The sequence below is a fragment of the Antechinus flavipes genome, chromosome 3 (genome assembly GCF_016432865.1).
Source record: "Antechinus flavipes isolate AdamAnt ecotype Samford, QLD, Australia chromosome 3, AdamAnt_v2, whole genome shotgun sequence".
NCBI lineage: Eukaryota > Metazoa > Chordata > Mammalia > Dasyuromorphia > Dasyuridae > Antechinus > Antechinus flavipes.
Genome location: NC_067400.1, coordinates 89,657,629 through 89,676,976, shown reverse-complemented (window position 1 = coordinate 89,676,976; position 19,348 = coordinate 89,657,629). Strand labels below are relative to the sequence as shown.

The window sequence follows — 19,348 nt, the reverse complement described above, 5'->3', positions numbered from 1 at the left end:
TATGATGAATACTAAACACAATTGGCCTGCTCAGGCCTGGGATTCCTCATGCTAGGTCTACTTCTTTCCCCCTCTAGAAGCATGGCTCAGGCTTTTAAGAGCCCAGGCCCAGAGAGGGTGGTGGGGCCAAACCTTAGAGTCAGGAAGCTCTGGTTGGGGGAAGGAGTCTGGACTGAGGGCCAGAGGCCTGGGCTCCTCCACCAGCCTTGTGACCTCAGGCCTTTCACTCAGCATCTCTCACTCTTGCTTCTCTCATCTATAAATCCTTACTTCCCAGGCTTCTCATGAAAACCAAACAAGAAAACGGATGACAGGTTCTTCATAACCGTCAGTCACTATCATCCTTAGCCCTGTTACGTTAGGAGTAGGGACAAGGGAGGATCTATGATTTCATCGTCCCAAGGCAGGGCCAGCCCCGCTCTGCAACCCGGAGCCTTACAGCTTCCAGACTCTCTGTGTGTGTGCCTGGATGTGATGCTGGCTCCTGCCACAGGACACCACAGGTGCCACGCTCAACTACAAGGGAGTAGAAACTGGGGGGCCCCCGTGGGCCAATCCTGACTACGAATGTACATCATCTATCATACTCTATTCATTAAAGGTTTCCCAGTGATGCTTCAATCTGACTGGGCCTGGCTGGGGTTTGACATCCCCACTTTGTTGACTGGCTAGAGTTTGACACTTCTGCATTCTACACCATCTTTTAATTTTATTATATAACTGGGATGGAGGTGGGGGGAACTGCCATTCAGCCTTCACCAGTCTCTATAAGGAAAATGAAATGCCTCATTCAAGAGAAAGGAAAAGCAGAATACAAATTATTTTTTCCAGGTTTAAGATTTTAAATATTTGCTCTCAAAATTGACATCATAATAAGGAATTTCTGGTTTTAAAATGGAGGTTGTGGCCTTCCCAAAGGCTGAATGTATGTTATCATTCTGAAATCAATTTTAAAAAATATTCACTCATGATAGAAATACTGACCAGTGGAGAGTCTTCATACACAATATGACCATCTTTTACAGAAGGCTGAAGAGTAAGTGTCTGTACAGTGGTATCCCTAAAATTAAACCAAACACATTTTACAATGAAAACTGAAATAAAATGCTCTTTTTGAACATTAAATAAACCATAATAAAAATAGTACTTGTTCCTTCCTAATAATCTTGAGCAATAACAATGTTTCTTTCTTTATAGTAAAGCAAGATAAATAAAAGTTATTTATTTTTAAGAATTGACAATACCAACTAAGAGGATGAGACCTGGTTTGGGGTTTACAGATGAGAAAAGGTTCAGTTGTTTACTCATATATAGACTCTTGAGAGTAATATACTCTGGAGAATCTTGAGACAGATTTATTCTTGGAAGCAGGCTACCTTCTAACCCCAGAACATCTTTCTGTCCTGATGGCTTCCTTCTTCCAATGTTCAGTTCTTCTTGAAAGGTTCAATTTGAGAAAGGTTCTGGGCAACCATCCTTAATTCCCCTCCAGGATCTGCTGCTAACTCTCCAGATTGTGACACCATGTCCCATCTGCTTTCTTGCCCTAGCTGCCTCTGAGTTCCTTAAAAAAAATTTTTTTTAAATTTTTATTTCTTATTGGTGAGTTCCTCTAAGGAGTACCATTTTGGAAAGGCCCCAAGTAAACTTTTTTTGCTATGATTTTTATGTTCTGAATTTTGCCACCATGTCATTTACTTTTCTCTTTTAGGAAAAGAAATAGGTCTTTACAATCTTTCAGTTCTCTTTTGTTTGTTATTTTCTTCTATTAGCATGTACACTCTGTGAGGCAAGATAGTCTTGCTTTTATCATGTATCTGTATTCCCAGCACTTAGCTGAGGATATGGCACACAAAAACAACAAATTTTTGTTGCTCCCTTATTGCCTGAAGAACTTTTGCTGTTCAGTTGTATCCTACTCTTTGTGACCCCATTTGATGTTTTCTTGGCAAAGATATTGAAGTGATTTGCCATTTTCTTCTCTAGATCATTTTATAGATGAGAAAGCTGAAGCAATCAGGATTAAATGACTTTACCAAGCTCACATAGATTTGAACTCAAGAAGACGAATCTTCCTAAATCCAGACCAGAGCTCTATCCACTGTGCCTCTTAGTTACCTGCTGAAGCACTTAGAAAAGATTAAAGAACTCTCCCTCTTAATTGACCTTTGGAGAAAAAGCCTGTTAAATACTAAATGTTTAACAGCTTTTCTATTGAAGAAATTCTGGAAAGGATAGTCTGAGGACTCAGTGAGCTTATTTTCCTTCCTGATGAGAACTGAGAACAGATAACTAACATTTCTGAGATGAATTGAGAAATAACGTTATTTTGAGAGGAACTGAATTAACTACATTCTGAAGTAGATGGATTTGTTGGAGTTTGATTCCACTGTTTTGAAGGAGCTGTAAGTCTCAGTAAGAGGCTGAGGACGATCTGTAGGAAATATTGGGAGGCAGTTGGCTTTTTCTTGAGAGATTTTGAAAAAGAAATCTCGCCTGCTTCAGGCCATTTGAATATCTTACAATGGCTGTTACACAGGTCCCTGGCTTAATTTTCCTTCAGTTCCCTTCCTTTTGGTCAGTTCACAGTTCAATATCATTTTACCAGAGTAAGTGATTAGAGAAAAATAATAACTAATCTTAAGTAAACTGATTTTCTAGTAATTAATAATATTCTTAAATAGAACATCCTGAAAACAATACAGACTTTTTCAGGACTAAAGGCCACCATTACAAACATTTATTGCTGTGTATATGATACCTCCAGAAGTTATTAAAGCAGAGCAATTTTTCCAATTTGTCTAGGCATCTGAATTTACCCAATATTTCATTCATACCTCTAATCTCTTTCTGATTTGTTTTTATGCTATAACTACTCCAGCACAGGTCATCTTGAGGAGACCATTGCAACAGCCTTCTGCCTAATTTTACAAACTTCAGTCAACTTCTTACAAAATCTACCATCAATACTGATGCCTTAGGAGTAAACGCTCTAATGAATCGTTTAAATCATGTTACTTCCCTACTCAAATGGCTACTCAGTGGATTTCTGCTTCCTACTTAAGAAAATATAAACTCTTGACTTCAAAGTCTTATAAATTTTAACACTAGTCTTATTTCATATTATTCTCCTTCATACAGTCTTTGTTCCATGCTAGCTTACTTTTCCCTGTTCTGTCATGCCCTAATCCATTTTTTTTAAAGCAATTCTTCATACTATTTTTTAAAATCATGAATGGACTTTTTCATATAACATCTCCATCTATTGATATTTCACATTTTCTATAGGTCAAACTCACATATTAATTTCTTTATTTAATGGTTATTAATCCCTTCAAGGTTTTCTCCTGGCCTCAAATTTGTCATAGCAGCCTGTCTAGATTTCTTTATAGGTATGTTGCTCTCCCCTGTTTGATAGTGATTTGTTCACTTGTTTTTCCCCAGGTTCTATCTATCTATCTATCTATCTATGCAGATAGAATCATCTTTGTAAGCCTAGCAACTAAAATAATGCCTTGTACATTCTAGGTATTTAATATTAAATTAATTTAATATTTAAATATAAATAATTCATTTCACACAAAATAAAAAAGCTGGCTTAATCATCAATGAATTCCACAGAGTCTATTGACTTCCCAATTTTTCCTTCTTTCCCCTATTCCTTTCTTCAGAAGGCAAGCAATTTGATATAGCATATATATGTGTGTGTACATTTACATATATATATATATATATATATATATATATATATATATATATATCATACAAAATATATTTCCATTCCTGCCATGTTGGAAAAGAAACCAGACCAGAAAAAAACAAGCAGAAAAAAGAGGATTCCTCAATTTGCATCCATATCCTCTCAGGTTTTTTCCTGGAGACAAATAGCATATTTCATCATAAGTTCTTTGGAATTATCTTGGATCATTGTATTGCTGAGTATAGCTAAATCATTTATAATTGGTCATAGTATAATATTGCTATTACTGTGTACAATGTTCTCCTATTTCTGTTTATTTCAGTTCATATATATATATATATATGTATATATATATATAATATATTTTTCTGAAAGCATCATGATCATCATTTCTTATAATAAAACACTATTTCATTAAAATTATATGCCACAACTTGTTTAGTTACTCTTCAACTGATGGGCATCCTATCAATTTCCAGCCACCACAAAAAGAGCTGCTATAAATATTTTCATACAAATAGCTTTTATTTCTTTGATCTCTTTGGGATATAGATCTAGAAGTGGTATTGCTGGGTCAAAGGTTACTGCATACCTTAGCATTTTAGGTGTTCCAAATTGCTCTTCAGAGAGGTTGGATCAGTTCATAACTCCATCAATAGTGCAATAGTTTCCCAATTTTTCTACATTCCCTCCAACATTATTTTCCTTTTCTATCATGTTAGCCAATCTGATATATATGTGGTGGTATCTCAGAGTTGTTTATTTGCATTTCTCTAAGCAATAATGATTTAGAGCATTTTTTTCACATGATTATAGATTTCTTCTTTTGAAAACTTTTAGCAACTAGGGAATGACTCATATTTATAAATCTGGCTTAGTTCTGTATTTGAAAAATGAAACTTTTATCAGAGAAACTTGTAAAGACTCCTCCCCATCTCTCACCCTGCTACTCCCCCATTTTTGGCTTTCCTTATAATCTTGACTATGTTGGTTTTGTTTGTGCAAAGCATTTTTAACTTAGCATGATCAAAATTACCCATTTTATATCCCATAATGCTATCTATTGATCTTTAATTTTTCCCTTATTCATAGATGTGACAGGTAAAATTGTCTTATACCCTCTAATTTGCTTATAAAATATCACTTATGGTATGAGATGTTGGTCTAAACCTAGTTTTTGCCAAATTGCTTTCCAGTTTTCCCAGCATTTTTCCAGCATTTTTCTTTTTGTTAAATAGTGAATAAATGTCCCAAAGCTCAGATATTACTATACTCCTATATTACTATGTACTGTAAACTTAATCTTTCACACTGATTCATGAGTCTCTTAGCCAGATTGTTTTGATAATTATTGCTTTGTAATACAGATTGAAATCTGGTATTACCATAGCATTTTCCTTCACTTCATTTTCCAAGATTCCCTTGATATTCTTGATGTTTTGTTCTTCCATATACATTTTATTATTTTTTCTGGATCTATAAAATAATTTTGGGGAGTTGGTTGGTATGATATTGAATAAGCAAATTAATTTAGGTAGAACTATAATTTTCATTATATTAGCTTGGCCTACCCATGAGCAATTGATATTTCTTCAGTTGTTTAGATCTGACTTTATTTGTGTGAAAAGTATTGTATAATTGTGCTTATGTAGTTCCTGGGTTTATATTTGCAGGTATATTATCCAGTATTTTATTGTCTCTAGTTGTTTTAAACCTGCTATACTTTGTATATAAAGGAATACTGATGATTTATGAGATTTATTTTATATTCTGTATTTTACTGAAGTTGTTCATTAAATAGTTTTTCTTAGTGATTTCTCTATATCATTACTTACATACATATGTATATATTTGCAAGGCAATTGGGGCTAAGTGACAAGATTAAATCACACAGATTGTAAGTGATAATTAATTGTCTGAGGCCACATTTGAACTCAGATCCTCTTGACTTGAGGGCCACTGCAATGCACTATCTATATTTCTATACTTAACTGAGTGTTTATGTTATTCCTCTTATAAGCAATTCTAAAGAATGCAAATGTTAGCCATCACATTATTCTAGCTTTCCCTCCACTTTTATATCTCTTTTATTGAAATAATGTTCTAATTCTTACTTTATCTTCTCCCATTGCATACCTCTTTATCCCTTAATTTAAAAAAAAAATTACCCCTCATACTTCTGTCCTCTACGTATATTCTTTTTAACTTCTCTAATAATTTCACACAGCAATGTAAACAGTTTAACCTTTATATAGCATCCATCATGGTTTCTCTTTCATGTTTACCTTTTTAAAAATTTTCATTCATTTATTTATGCTTTTCTCAAGTCTTGTTATTTGAAAGTCTGGCCTTTTGAAAGTTCCCTTATTTTCCCCTGAAGGAGTTTACTCAGTTTTGCTGGGTAGGTTATTTTTGGTTATAGTACTAGTTCCTTTACCTTCTGGAATATCATATTCTAAGTCATCCAAACTTTTACTAGGAAGCTGCTAAGTCTTGTGTGATTCTGACTGTGGCTCCATAAAATCTGAATTGTTTCCTTCCAACTGCTTGCTTTCAATATTTCTTCCTGAATCTAGAAGCTTTGGTTATAATCTTCCTAGGAATTTTCATTTTGAGATTTTTTTCAGAAAGTTAGAACTGAAGTCTTTCAATTTTTATTTTTTTCTTCTGGTTCTAAAACATCAAGGCAATTTTACCTGATAATTTCTTGAAAGATGATATCTAAGCTTTCTTTTTCTTTTTTTTAAATCATGGCTTTTGGGTAGTCCCAAAATTCTTAAATTATCTCTCCTGGATCTATTTTCCATGTCAGTTGGTGTTTCAATGAGAAATCTTCACATTTCCTTTAATTTTTTAATTCTTTTAATTTTGTTTCATTGTTTCTTGAAGACTCATAAAGTCATCAGCTTCTATTTTCCTAATTCTAAATTTTAAGGTATTATTTTCTTCAGTGAGCTTTTTGTAATTCCTTTGCTATTTGGCCAATTCTGCTTTTTAAAAATTTTATTATTATTATTTTTTTAGGAAGTCTTTTCTTCCATGAATTTTTGTAAATCTTTTCTCGTTTGATCAATTTGTTTTTCAAAGCAGTCTTCTCTTCACTGAATTTTTGTATCTCTAACTATTTGGCTTAAGGTATTATTTTCTTCAATATTTTGTATTTCTTTTACCAAATTGTTGATTTTTTTCATGATTTATTTTCATCACTCTCATTTTTCTTCCCAATTTTTCCTCTGACTCTCTTATTTAATTTTAAAAATTCTTTTTGAGCTCTTTGATGGCCTGAGGCCAATTTATATTTTTGAGACTTTGGATATAGGAGTTTTGACTTTATTGTCCTTTTCTGAGTTTATTTTGATCTTCTTATAATATTAACTTTCTATAAACCAGGATTTTTTTATGCAGTTTGCTCATTTTTCAGCCTATTTCTTGACTTTTAACTCTATGTTAAAGTGGGGCTCTGATTATGGTATGAAGGGGGTACCAACTCAAGCTCCATGTTTTTTGTGCAGCTGTTTTCAGCAGTAATTCTGGGAACCTGTAAGTATTCAATTCTTCCAAAATAACATGATCTAGAGAGAAGTGTGCTCACTATGCTTCTGTATTATGCATCAGTCTGAAAGTAACCACGAACACACTTTCACTCAGAAACCAGAATATCAGTTCCCTTGTGGCAACAAGCTCTAGTATACTAATGCTCCTCCTTGCCCTGAGACTAAGATCCAAGACTGTAATTTAGATCCAAGGATGGACAATGCACAGAGTCCTGCCCCTGATGTTAGCAAAGGGACCTCTGTGATATTTTAACAAACTGTCCAACTCCCTCATCATCTGTGGGTTGAGAGGTCCAGAATTCTGGACTGCTGCCACTGATTTAGTGGCCACCAACTACTCCTAGTTTGCTGGCATAGTCTGCCCTGCACTATAGTCCTCTCTTATCCTGCTATATCAAATTTTTCCTGGCAACTTTCAAAGTTGTTTTGGGTTGGAAAATTATTTCACTTTATCCTTTTGTGGGTTCTGCTGTTCTAACATTTATTTGTTTTCAGGCATTATGGAAAGATATATAAAGTGTAGGGGAGAGCTCAGTCTTTTCTCTACTATCTTGGCTCTGCCTTCAATTTTGTCCTTTGCATAACATTTATCTTCTTGTCATCTTCATAGCCACCAATTTTCAGAATCTTACCATCTCTTGCCTAGATTATTGTAATAGCCTCCTGATTCTTCAGACTCAAGTCTCTTCCCTTCTAACCTCTCCTCCAAAGTAATTCCAAAGTGATTTTCCTAAGTGTGGATCTGACCAAGTGACCAAGTCACTCCTTTCTTCAAGAACTACTAGTGGGTCCCTAATTCTAATCAGGCCAAATATGAATTTGGGTTGGCATTTAAAGCTCTTCAATACATGACTTCATTCTGACCTTCCATTTTTATTACATATAATTCCTGTCCCATAGAATATAGTCCAATTAAGTTGGTCTTCTTACTGCTTCTCAGTGCACCATCTCCCATCTTTGTGCTTTTGTATGGCTGTCTCTTCCTTCCAACTTTTAAATTTTCATTTCTTTTGACATTGAGTTCAAATGATTTCTTTTATATAAAGCTCTTGGTGATACTCTTGTATTGTTTTTTATCTGTAAAAATAATGTTTTTCCTTGCTAGACTGTAAGCTCCTAGAGGGCAGGGGGCTTTTTACTTTTGTATACTTGGTATTTAACTCAGTGCTTGACACATAAATGTTTGGTGATTGATTGGTTCTTAGAAGGGAAGAATGGCTAATTGTTCTTTAATGCTCTATTCTCTCATTACCTTTCTAGCATTTCCAGGAAAATATAGGCAACAATTATATTCACACATTAATTGATTTATATTTTTAGCACTCCCTTTTTAATTATAAGAGAATTAAAAACATCATTCTCATGAAAAGGAGTTGGAAATAGACTCTTCCTAGGTAGAGACATTTTACTCCACAAAACCAAAATCAATTGGAGGGATTTTTAAAAATTCATGGCTAATTAACTGGTATAATAAAAAGAATGCTGGGTTTGGAGTATAAGGTTTTAGATTTAAACCTCAGTTCCATTTCTTAATCCCTTTGGAATAACATTGAGCAAAATCATTTAACTGCTTTGGATCTCAATTTATTTATTTTTAAAATGAGATGGACAGGACTAAATGATTTCTAAAATCTGTCTCTAATAATTTATGACACTATGAGCAATAAAAAAAGTTATTCTTTAGCTAATTTAGTGTGGTGTTCTAGTACGTGCATTTGATTTCAAGGCAGCATATTTTAAAATAAGTTTGAATGCATTATTTTGACAGTAAAGGGAATCAGTTCTCAGTACTTATACAGTTGACATTTTAAAGAAACTGACATGTAATCAAATGATTTATTACAACCCACTAGTCCACACATTTTTAGATGAACCAAATAGGATGTCCATGTGAATTATTTTTTCACACTCCACTGAACTCAATTGATTTTTTTCTTCATGCAAAACAAGGTAAATGCCAATTTTTTTCCTACACTAAAGTGGATCTATTCAAACTGACCTTAAGACTCACTAATTTAAATTACTTGAAAAGATAGAATGAACAAATTTAATTAAATCTAAGCTTTTAGATAATTATGCATGCTTTTATATTTAAAGATCAAACCTTGATCTTCATGTTTTTTCTTTCATTTTCAGATTTACCAGTAATTCTGTAAACTTAAATTTTTATCTCTTCAATATGTTGGTTAGATAATAGCAAAAAAACACACTAACTCTCCTGTAATGAATTGTAATGAATATATTCTATTATCAATCCCAAATGTTTCCAAATTATAATTCAAATCTGAAATAAAAGTGTGGAGAAGGAAGAGCCTCTCTCCTCAACAATTTCCCTTACAATTTTTAAACTGAAGGAATCTTATGGAATTTCTCTTTATCAAAGTACAGCTATGGCCCAAGGAACATGCACAAAACTTAGAGAAAGAATGGACTTCAAGAGAATAGTCAGAAAGAATGAGCAGTAGCTACTAGGGAAAAAGGCATAGGCAGCCAAAGGCCATGGGTTTAAGTCAAAGGGCTGGGCACTAGAATGGTACATGAATACAGATCCTGCTCTCAAGAGATGAAACTCAATATTGGTTTTTTGGCATCATGGGAAGAATAGGATGGAAATAAGGAGATATGGTGCTAGTCCTATCTCTTGCTACTCACCGTCAACTGGGACAGGTTGCTTTTTCCAATTTTAATGATCTCATCTCAGCTATTATGAAACTTTAGTAATTACTAATTACAGAATCAAAAGCTCTTACATTAGAGTCTTCAACAATAATCTCCTGAACATCATACTATTGTATGTAAGCTATTGTACAGCTTTTTACTATATACCCACTATTTTACTATATACCCACTATTTTACTATATACCCACTATTCCTAAAGCAAATTATCCCATTTATAGTCAATGAGGATTTTTTTTCTTTATATTAGTCTTAAATTTGTTTCTACAACTTCTATTCATTGCACTAAATTTTGTCTTTTAAGATAAGCAAAACAAATGTTTTTTCTCTTCTCTCTGACTAAGACTCTTCTTTAATCTTCACATGGTATAACAAAGTCCTTTATCATCTTAGCCACTCTCCTCTGGATGCTTTCTAGTTTATCAATGTCATTCCTAAAATGTAGAGCCCAGAATGGAGAACAATATTCCATTTATTGTTTAATCAGAGCAAAGACAGTTATGCTAGCATCAATCTAGTTACTCAATAGATCAATAATGTTATGCACTATGTTAAATCTAAGGGATACCAAAAAATTCAAAAACCTTCCTATTCTCAAGAATTTCACAATCTAGAGTAAAACAAATTTAGTCCTAAACAGTATTGTTTTTTAAATATAGCATTAGATTATCTGGATACCATGACAATAGGATTCATCTTTAAGTCAATTAAACATGCCAGATTTTTTTTTCAAAGAAATAATCTAGCTATGTCTCCCCCAACAAATACTGTCAAAATTGGTTTTTTTTTAATCAGATGTATTTTACATTTATCCTTTGAAAATTCATCTGTATATACACAAAATTTTTTATAAAGTTCCTTGTATTCTGTTGAATAAATTCATACTGGCATTCCCACAGTTTCTGATATTCTCAGTTCTCTGTGCCAGTGCACATCTCTTCCTAAATGATGATGCAGTTAAAAACAATATTTTACTGAGATTATGCAATAGTTTGCAACTATAATGCTTAATTATATTTACTATTTATTTCTACTTATAGATGCAGACAAATAAATAGGGGCCTTGGGTAGAGTAGATATGGGTGCTGGTCTGGATTGAATAAGGAATACTAAAATGATATTCAATTTAAAAGTATCTCACATATTACACTAACGAAAGATTCATCGTTGTTAAAATTCCCTCATTTCTTGAGGCGCACTGGATAGAGCACCAGCCCTGGAGTCAGGAGGACCTGAGTTTGGCTTCTAAAATAATCAGATGTCCAGTTTCACCCCCTTGCTTTCTGTACCACACCCAATTCAGTCAATTCAATGAACACCAAATCTGCGCCACCTAGCTGCCCCTCACAAAGCTATCATGTCACAGCTTCTCTTCTCCAGGATAAACATACTCAATGTTTTCAACCAATTCTTATGTAACATAGACTCAAGGCCCCTCATCATCCTGGTTGCCCTCCTCTGGACATTCTCTACCTTTATCAATGTTTTTCTTAAGCTGGTACCTACAATGGAATATAATCCTTCAAATGAGGTCTTGATGTGGGGACAGAGCATAAACTATTAACTTCTATTCCTTGACTATACTTTGCTATAATTTGGTGTCTGGTACTACTTTTTATTGTTATTTATACTACTTCTTCTCTTTAAAAATAACCCTGAAGAAAGAAGCCACAAACTTGAGAGAAAAACCAACCAAAAGAGTATGATACTTGGAGCTATGAATATTGCAATGAGTGTAAGGTAAAAGGGAACCAGCTATGGAGGGCTGGGGATACAAGACCAGAGATGAAAAGTACAGCTGAAACTACCATTTGGGATAGTGAATAAAGATTTGGACCCATAATCAATGCCTGGATATTCTTTTGGCAAATCATTCCTTTTTATTTCTGTCTTTCTATCTATAATATACTTGAATTACCAAACTTATAGGGTTTCTGGGGGGGGGGGGAATGATTAATACAAAATACTACGTAAATTGACTAGTCCAAACTGGCATGGACTGCTTGATAATTAAATATTGAGTTGTTGTTCAGTATTTTTCAATGATGTCTAATTCTTTGAGACCACATTTGGGGTTTTCTTGGAAAAGGCACTGGAGTGGTTTGCAATTTCCTTCTCCACCTCATTTTAGAGATGAAGAACTGAGGCAAATAGGATTAAGTGATTTGTTCAGGATCATACAGCTACACAGTATCTGAGATCAGATTTAAACTCAGGAATATGAGATTTTCTGACTGCAAGCCTAGTGTTCTAGTCACTGGTATCACTATGGCCCAACAAAGCTGGATTCCTCTCTGACCCCCCATCATTATCCCTAAATGGGTACTATGTTTTTGTCAGTGCTCTTCCCTATGCAAAGCATGTTCTCCTGTCTCGTTTTTGTCTGTGGAATTTCTAGCTCTCATATACTAACTCAAATGTCACCTTCCCTCCAGGAAGAATTGGTGACCCCCTGATTAATAATGACCTTTTTTTTTTTCAGATTTCATAAAACACTTTGGTTGTTATTTCACTGAGCCCTGTCATGTAATATTATATAATATAGTACAGTAGTACCTAGGGGATGTGCCAGGTATCAATTCTAGCTCTGATTACCAGCAACTAGCTTAGTGGGGACTTGTAACAGCAAAATAGTCACAGATCTATCTACTGCCCTCCTAACCTAAGCTACTGGACTAAGTCAGTACAATTTAAAAACATGATTCTGAGAAGGGATCAATAGGCTTCAGTAAATTGCCAAAGAGATCTATGATTAAAAAAACAAAAAAACCCTAAGAACTCTTGCTGTAGAGAATGACCAGGACTTTCTTTTTGATTCTCAGCTTCCCTATTCCTTTAGGAACACAACAAGTTAAATTATTTTTCTCCTGAAATGACTACTTGTGATAGTAATAGACCCTACAAGTTTATCTGAATATACACAAACTCTTGATTATTACAATAAATTATAAGCAGAAACTATGATCTTGTATTAAAATTCATTCTGATAAAGAGTAATTCAGAGGATAAAAGCAGCTTTTGTTAAGTTCTTGTTATTCATTCTTTCCTGGTGCCATCCATAGGAAAAAGAAAAATATTTTATTTAATATGTAAAATTACACTTTATTTCATATTTAAATTATAATGATAAAACATTTTAAAAGTAGTTTACATGTTATTTCAATAAAAGCATTCCTACTTATAGAAACCAAAAATTGTCTTTTTTTTTAAAGTTATACAAGATATTTAAGAAAATATTTTGAAGGTAAGTTGTCTGTTAACTATTTGCTACTGAGGATTAAGAATGTCATAGATTGAAAGCCTTAATTTACTCAAACAAATGAGTTTCTGACTCATCACAATTCAAGACTGCTATAATTTGCTTCCTTTTTCTACTGGATTAAACCTAATGACCAGCCTTACAATGTATTTAAGGAAAGTAACTAAAGGCTACTAAGATGGGACAATGATGGAAAAATCTGATGGAAGAAAATGCAGAGAGAAGTAAAGGGAGAGGCAGAGAGGGAGAAGGAGAGGAAGAAAAGAAGATAAAGAGGAAAAGGAAGAGAAGGACAAGAATAAGGAGGGAAAGAAAGGAAGAGGTAGAGGGGGAGAGGAAGAGAGAAGGAGGAGGGAGAAAGAATTCCACTTTCAGTTTAAGTGATTTTAATATAATGTGAGTACTCACTTTAATGCATTTATGTATCTGAAAAATACCACAGATAATAACCTGCAATCAATCTTGTAAGGAGCCTCTCTTCTGGAACTTAGGTCAGCTGATTTTCCAAGTTTATCAGTTTTTTTTCCCCCATAATTGTATTTCACACCTTTCCCGGTTGGTAGAACCTGCCAACTTTTGTGCTCCACTGGTAAAGTCTTTGGGAGCAACTTAACACAAATGGGGAATATAGCAGGACTCTACTTCCTTCCTAAATTACCTAAACTAATTTTTTTTAGTTAATAGTTTAGTGTTAATGTTGTTATCTAAAGTGCTAACATTCACTCCAATACCACAATCAATAAACAAAAATTTACTAAGCACTTGAAAGATGCCAGATAGAGCAAGGTGCCAGGCTAAGCACTGGGGATACAAAGAAAAATTAAAAACAGTACTTGCTTTTAAGGAAGTTATAAGTTAGGTAAGCATGAATATAAATATAAATAAAGTGTAAATATATAAAAACATGCATAGTAAATGAAAAATTATTTTAGGAAGAGAAGGCAGAGAAATCTCTGATAAAGTGAAATTCTGAATGAGTCTGAGAGGGATCTTAGTGAGAACTATTTTAAATGTTACTAAATTGTTAAAACTCTCTTCTCTTAAATCTGTGATTTAGAGTTTTTAAATTAGGGTCATGAAAGCTTGAAGGATAATTTTAAGTGATCCCAGTTTTAATAAAAATAATTAGATCATGTAAGAACCAGACAATTTGTAAAAGAAAAGAAAATAAGCCTCTAAAGGTTAAGCACAATCTGTATCAAAACACTGCCTGGAGGTACAATTAATTAATATCTTCCTAATTAGTGAATTTTTTAAAAAGTGGCATTTTGAGGAAAAGTCTACCTTTTTTTCATTATATTCTACTTTTAATGCTCCATCATTCTAGCATACAAAAGGTGCTCCATTCTTAGGCACAAGCTCTTGAAAGTCCAATTGTAACAAACATATTCCTGAATACTCAAGCTAAGATAGAAGAGGCTTATGATCAGAAAGATGGCCACCAGGTGATGATGTATTTTTGGCTAGATCAACTCTCTAAATTGTCTAGAGACTGGTTTTATTAGGGGAAAGAAAACATTCTCACAGGAATTAAATCATGGATTCATGAAAAAAAAATTGAAAATCAATGAAATTGAACATATCCTGTATGAAATGGCATGTTAGTTGTAATATGTAGAGGGCCACAGATAGCTGGAAACTTTGGTAAGGGCTAAACTAGTCACTTTCGTTTTTCAGCTGAAATGGGGCAAATGCTAAGAAAAGAGCCTCCTCCACCCCAAGGGGAGTGTGTAGCATGCATAGTTAGGTTAATAAAGAAGCAAGATTTGTTGGTAATTTGGGGGAAGATTACTGGATTTTTAAATATATTAGAATACACATGTCTTTGGATCTCTAAGGAAGAAAAATTAGAGCCAGATATATAGAAAATAGTGGGAGAGCAACTAATTGAATATTACTAAGCTAAGGATCCTGATTCAATTCCTTAGGAAACATTCCTTATGTAAAGGAGCCCACAAGTTCTAAAACAATGAAAGATTTTAATGTGGACAGCCAGACAAGGAAGTATGAGGAGAAAGAGCAAGATGGGGATAGTATTGACAAAGCAGCTGAAAGGCATGGAGAGTTGGACAAGAAAGAAGTTAAGTACATTAAGGACAGTGTTTAAGGGGTATGGTGCTTCTCACTTTCACAGCTCATTTACACTGGAGCAGGTATCCTTAGGGCATTCCCCATCTCCTGACCCTCACCCCTCAATTTCGCATTCATGGGTGGAGGGAAGAGGAGAAGTGGGAGGGGCAGCAGCACCATCAGTACCATCCATGCAGGAGCTTTGTCCACAATAGAGAATAGATTGATGAAAGGAGGATACGAAAAGATTTGTCTTTTCAGTGCCTAGCGTTAAGTTAGCTGAGCCTTAAAAAAGATATGAATGGACAGTTTCGCCACAGGGAATGAAAAATAGCCCTACTATGTGTCAAATGTATGTTGCTGCTGCTCTTATTCCAGTAAGAAAAGCATTTCCAAAAGTTATGTTCTTACATTACATGGATGATATCTTGGGATGTGCACCTGAGGAACCAATGTTAGAAGCATGTCTACAAAAGACTATAGAAACACTAAGGAGCTACAAATTGTACATAGCTCTAGAAAAAATTCAAAAGCATGCTCCTTTTCAATATTTAGGATATGAAGTATACCCTAAGGTGCTTACAATACAAAAACTGTCCTTAAGAACAGAGAAGCTAAACACCTTAAATGACTTTCAGAAATTGATAGGAGCTATCCAATGGATGAGTCCAGTGTTAGGCTTGACTATCTATCAATTGCAACCATTGTATCACATTTTAAGGGGAGACAGTGCTTTAAATTCACCACACCAGCTTACAAAATTCAAGAGGCTTTGAGAGAAATTGAACTGGCTTTATCCAATGTGGTCGAAAGAGTCACTCAAAAACCCTTGGAAATATCAGGTTTTGTTACAAAAGAAGCACCCACAGCAGTCCTTCATCAAGGAGACAGTGTGATAGAGTGGGTGAACCTCCCAGCAAAACCAGAACAAAGCCTTACTCCTTACCCAGTGCTTGTGGCTAGAATTTTATTAAAGGCCATTAAGTGAGCAGTACTATTATCTGGGATAAGACCTGACAAGATATACACCTTTTATACTAATGCACAAATTAATGTGTGCTGTGAGACCATCTCAGAGTGGCAAATTTTATTGACCATGGCTCCAAATTTTACACACGGGTCTCCATTAAAGATAACCAGACTATTACATAATTGGCGATGGACTCTTGAAGAAAAGATTTCTAAGGTTCCTCTTAAAGGACCAATTATTTTTGCAGATGCATCCAAACATAACATTTGTGCTGTATACTCTTGTGACTTATCTATAAAGAGAGTAGTCAGAACTTTTCAGTCCACTCAACAGAATGAATTGTATGCAATCATGCTAACTCTTACTCATTATCCAGGAGAGAGAAATACAATATCTGATTCAGCCTATTCAGTAGGTGTGGTACAAAGAATTGCCACAGCTCAAATAAAATTTGTAGCTACCAATCTATATCAACTCTTTAAGAAACTTCAAGAGCAAGTGAGAAAGCATCCAGGTAAGATACATATCTTGCATGTCCATGCTCATAGTGGACTTCCAGGTCCTATTTTTGATGGAAATTCAAAGGCAGATAGCCTTCTAACTATGTTGGCCAATACTCCTTTATTTCAGGAAGCCCAAGAATCTCATTTTAAATATCATCAAGCTGCTCGAGCTTTGCGTTTACAATTTGGAATAACAAGAGAGGAAGCTAGGAAGCTGTACAGCTTGCCTTCCTTTCCATGCTCCTACACTGCCTCCAGGAAAGAACCCTCATGGTTTGAGACCCAATGAAATTTGGCAAATGGATGTCACCCATTATAAATCTTTTGGTTGTCTGTCTTTTATCCATGTTGTGGTAGACACTTTTTTCAGCATTTACTTTTGCAAAACCAGCAGCAAAAGAGACAGCCTGAGTGGTCATTGAATTCCTCACCCAAGCATTTGCAATTATGGGTGTGTCACAAGAAATAAAAACAGACAATGGACCTGCATATACGTCTAAACATTTTGCACACTTTTGTGCACAGTATAAGATTTTACACACCACTGGCATACTTTTTAATCCTCAAGGACAGGCAGTAGTAGAGAGGAGAAACAGAGCCATTAAGACACTCCTCCAAAAACAAAAGAAAGGGGGAGCCACAGGTAACCCTAGAGAACTTCTAAATCTAGCTCTTTATACTATTAACTTCTTGATTTTTGATAAAGATGCACTGGCTCTGGCAGACAGGTTTTATAACCCACCGGAAGGGCAGTGTCCAGTGCGAGCAGCTCCACTATCTTTAGATAATCGCCAGGTGATGTGGAGAGACCCAGAAAGTGGTGAATGGAAGGGACCAGATAGGCTAACTGCTTGGAGGAGAGGGTTTGCTTGTATCTCTACAGGTGGAGAAGGAATCAGATGGGTGCCAATGAACTGTATTCACCTTGTCCATGGAGAGAGATGGAGCAGACCACTGAAACCAAGGAGAAGACCCAAGAAACATCTAGTGGTTCCATCTCTGACTGAAAAAGCATGGCTGTTAACCTAACATGTATGGCAATTGACTCATGAACATCAAAAAATTGTTGATGAGACTGTTGCAGGACTTCAAAATCTGTAGAAATCATTGGATTCCCTGATACATGAAGTATCAGAACAATAGATTGATTTTGGACTATCTCTTGGCTGCTGAAGGAGGTGTATGTGTGATTGTTATTTATATACTCTCCTTCTAGGACTTATGGGCATGTTTATTCATATTGTTTGTTATGTCACTATGTTTATTCATGCTGTTTGTTACATCACTATTAGCCTGTGTTATATTACTATGTGCTTGTGTAATACCTTCCATGCTGATGGATTTATGTACACCTGTTTTAATTAAGACTCTTCAGCCCAGAGGAAACCTGCTAACAATATTTGGTTTGAATCCCCATTTCCCTTTGGTGTTCTCACTTCCCTTCCTGAGAAGTCAGGGAGGACATGACCACCTATGTTCTAAAACAGAAAGCAGGAGATGTAGAGGGTCACAGATAGTGTGGAACTCTGAGAAAGATATACTTGAAACAAGGATACTTACAGCAGGGTGTTTACTCAGTGTGATTGATGAGAAGATGGTTCTCTAGTTCGCATATACTTAGTATGATATGGTGATATAATGGTTCTACAGTTGGCACATGCTTATTGTGCTGTAGTGATGTAATTGTACTAAGGTATTTAAGGGCTGAGAGGACTGGAGAGGAGAGTGTGTGCCCGAGCTTGATCTTAGATTTGGACTCCAGATTCCATCCTTGACCAGCCTTGTGGTGGCCCTCCTGCCTTCATCACTTCTCCATCTAAGACCAAGGCCTATCCAGAGATCCTCCAGAAAGCTAATCCTGATATTACAGTAATAGTTTTGTTGTTTTTAGGAAAACCACAAGAGCAAAACAGAAAGTAGAGAGAAGTCACAGAAGGTTTTGAGTTGTTAATAAATTTTTCTCCTTGTTTCCAAACTATTTAAATGAAAACAGTAACTTCCATCAGAATAATCCTTTACTAACAGTAAATCAGCAAAGAAAGACATAAAAGTAACTTTTAAAAATAGATCATCCTTTATAAGATAACATAAATACAGGAATTACAGTGGAAAGTGAACTAGACTAAACTTGGGAGTCCAGACCTTAGAACCAGGTCACTTGTAGTGTAGTAAAGCTTTATTGTACTCATTTGTAAAGTGAATAAAAGAATAATTACAATGTGTCAGCACAATACTAAGCTCTGAGAATTTAAATGCAAAAGAGAAATAATTTGTCCTGAAGAAGCTTATATTCTAATAGACAGACACAACATAGAAGAATGGTGTTTTGGTTCAGGAAGCTACAGAGTTAAATCAATTGAGACATAGGACAGTTAACTGACATATCCTTTTTTTTTTTTTTTTTTTTTAAGAAAAAAATCTCTCACAGAGGGACTTTTTCTATTCTTGAATAACATTTTTATTTTTCCCAATTACATACATATATATTCATGCAAACCACATTTTCATATGTCATGTTGTGAAAGAAAACAAAGACCTCCCCCCCCAAATAACTTAAAAACCATGAGAAAAATAAAGTGAAAAATTGTTTGCTTTGATCTGTATTCATAAGTCCT

General features: G+C 34.8%; 1 protein-coding gene across 1 annotated transcript in view; it reads right to left on the bottom strand.

The window, feature by feature from the left end:
* VWA8 (von Willebrand factor A domain containing 8) overlaps positions 1 to 19,348 on the bottom strand; it is a 404,132-nt gene that overhangs the window by 185,031 nt on the left and 199,753 nt on the right. The window contains exon 22 of the mRNA XM_051983869.1: positions 985 to 1,060. Coding sequence (XP_051839829.1) covers positions 985 to 1,060 — 76 coding nt within the window. The remainder of the gene's footprint in view (positions 1 to 984; positions 1,061 to 19,348) is intronic.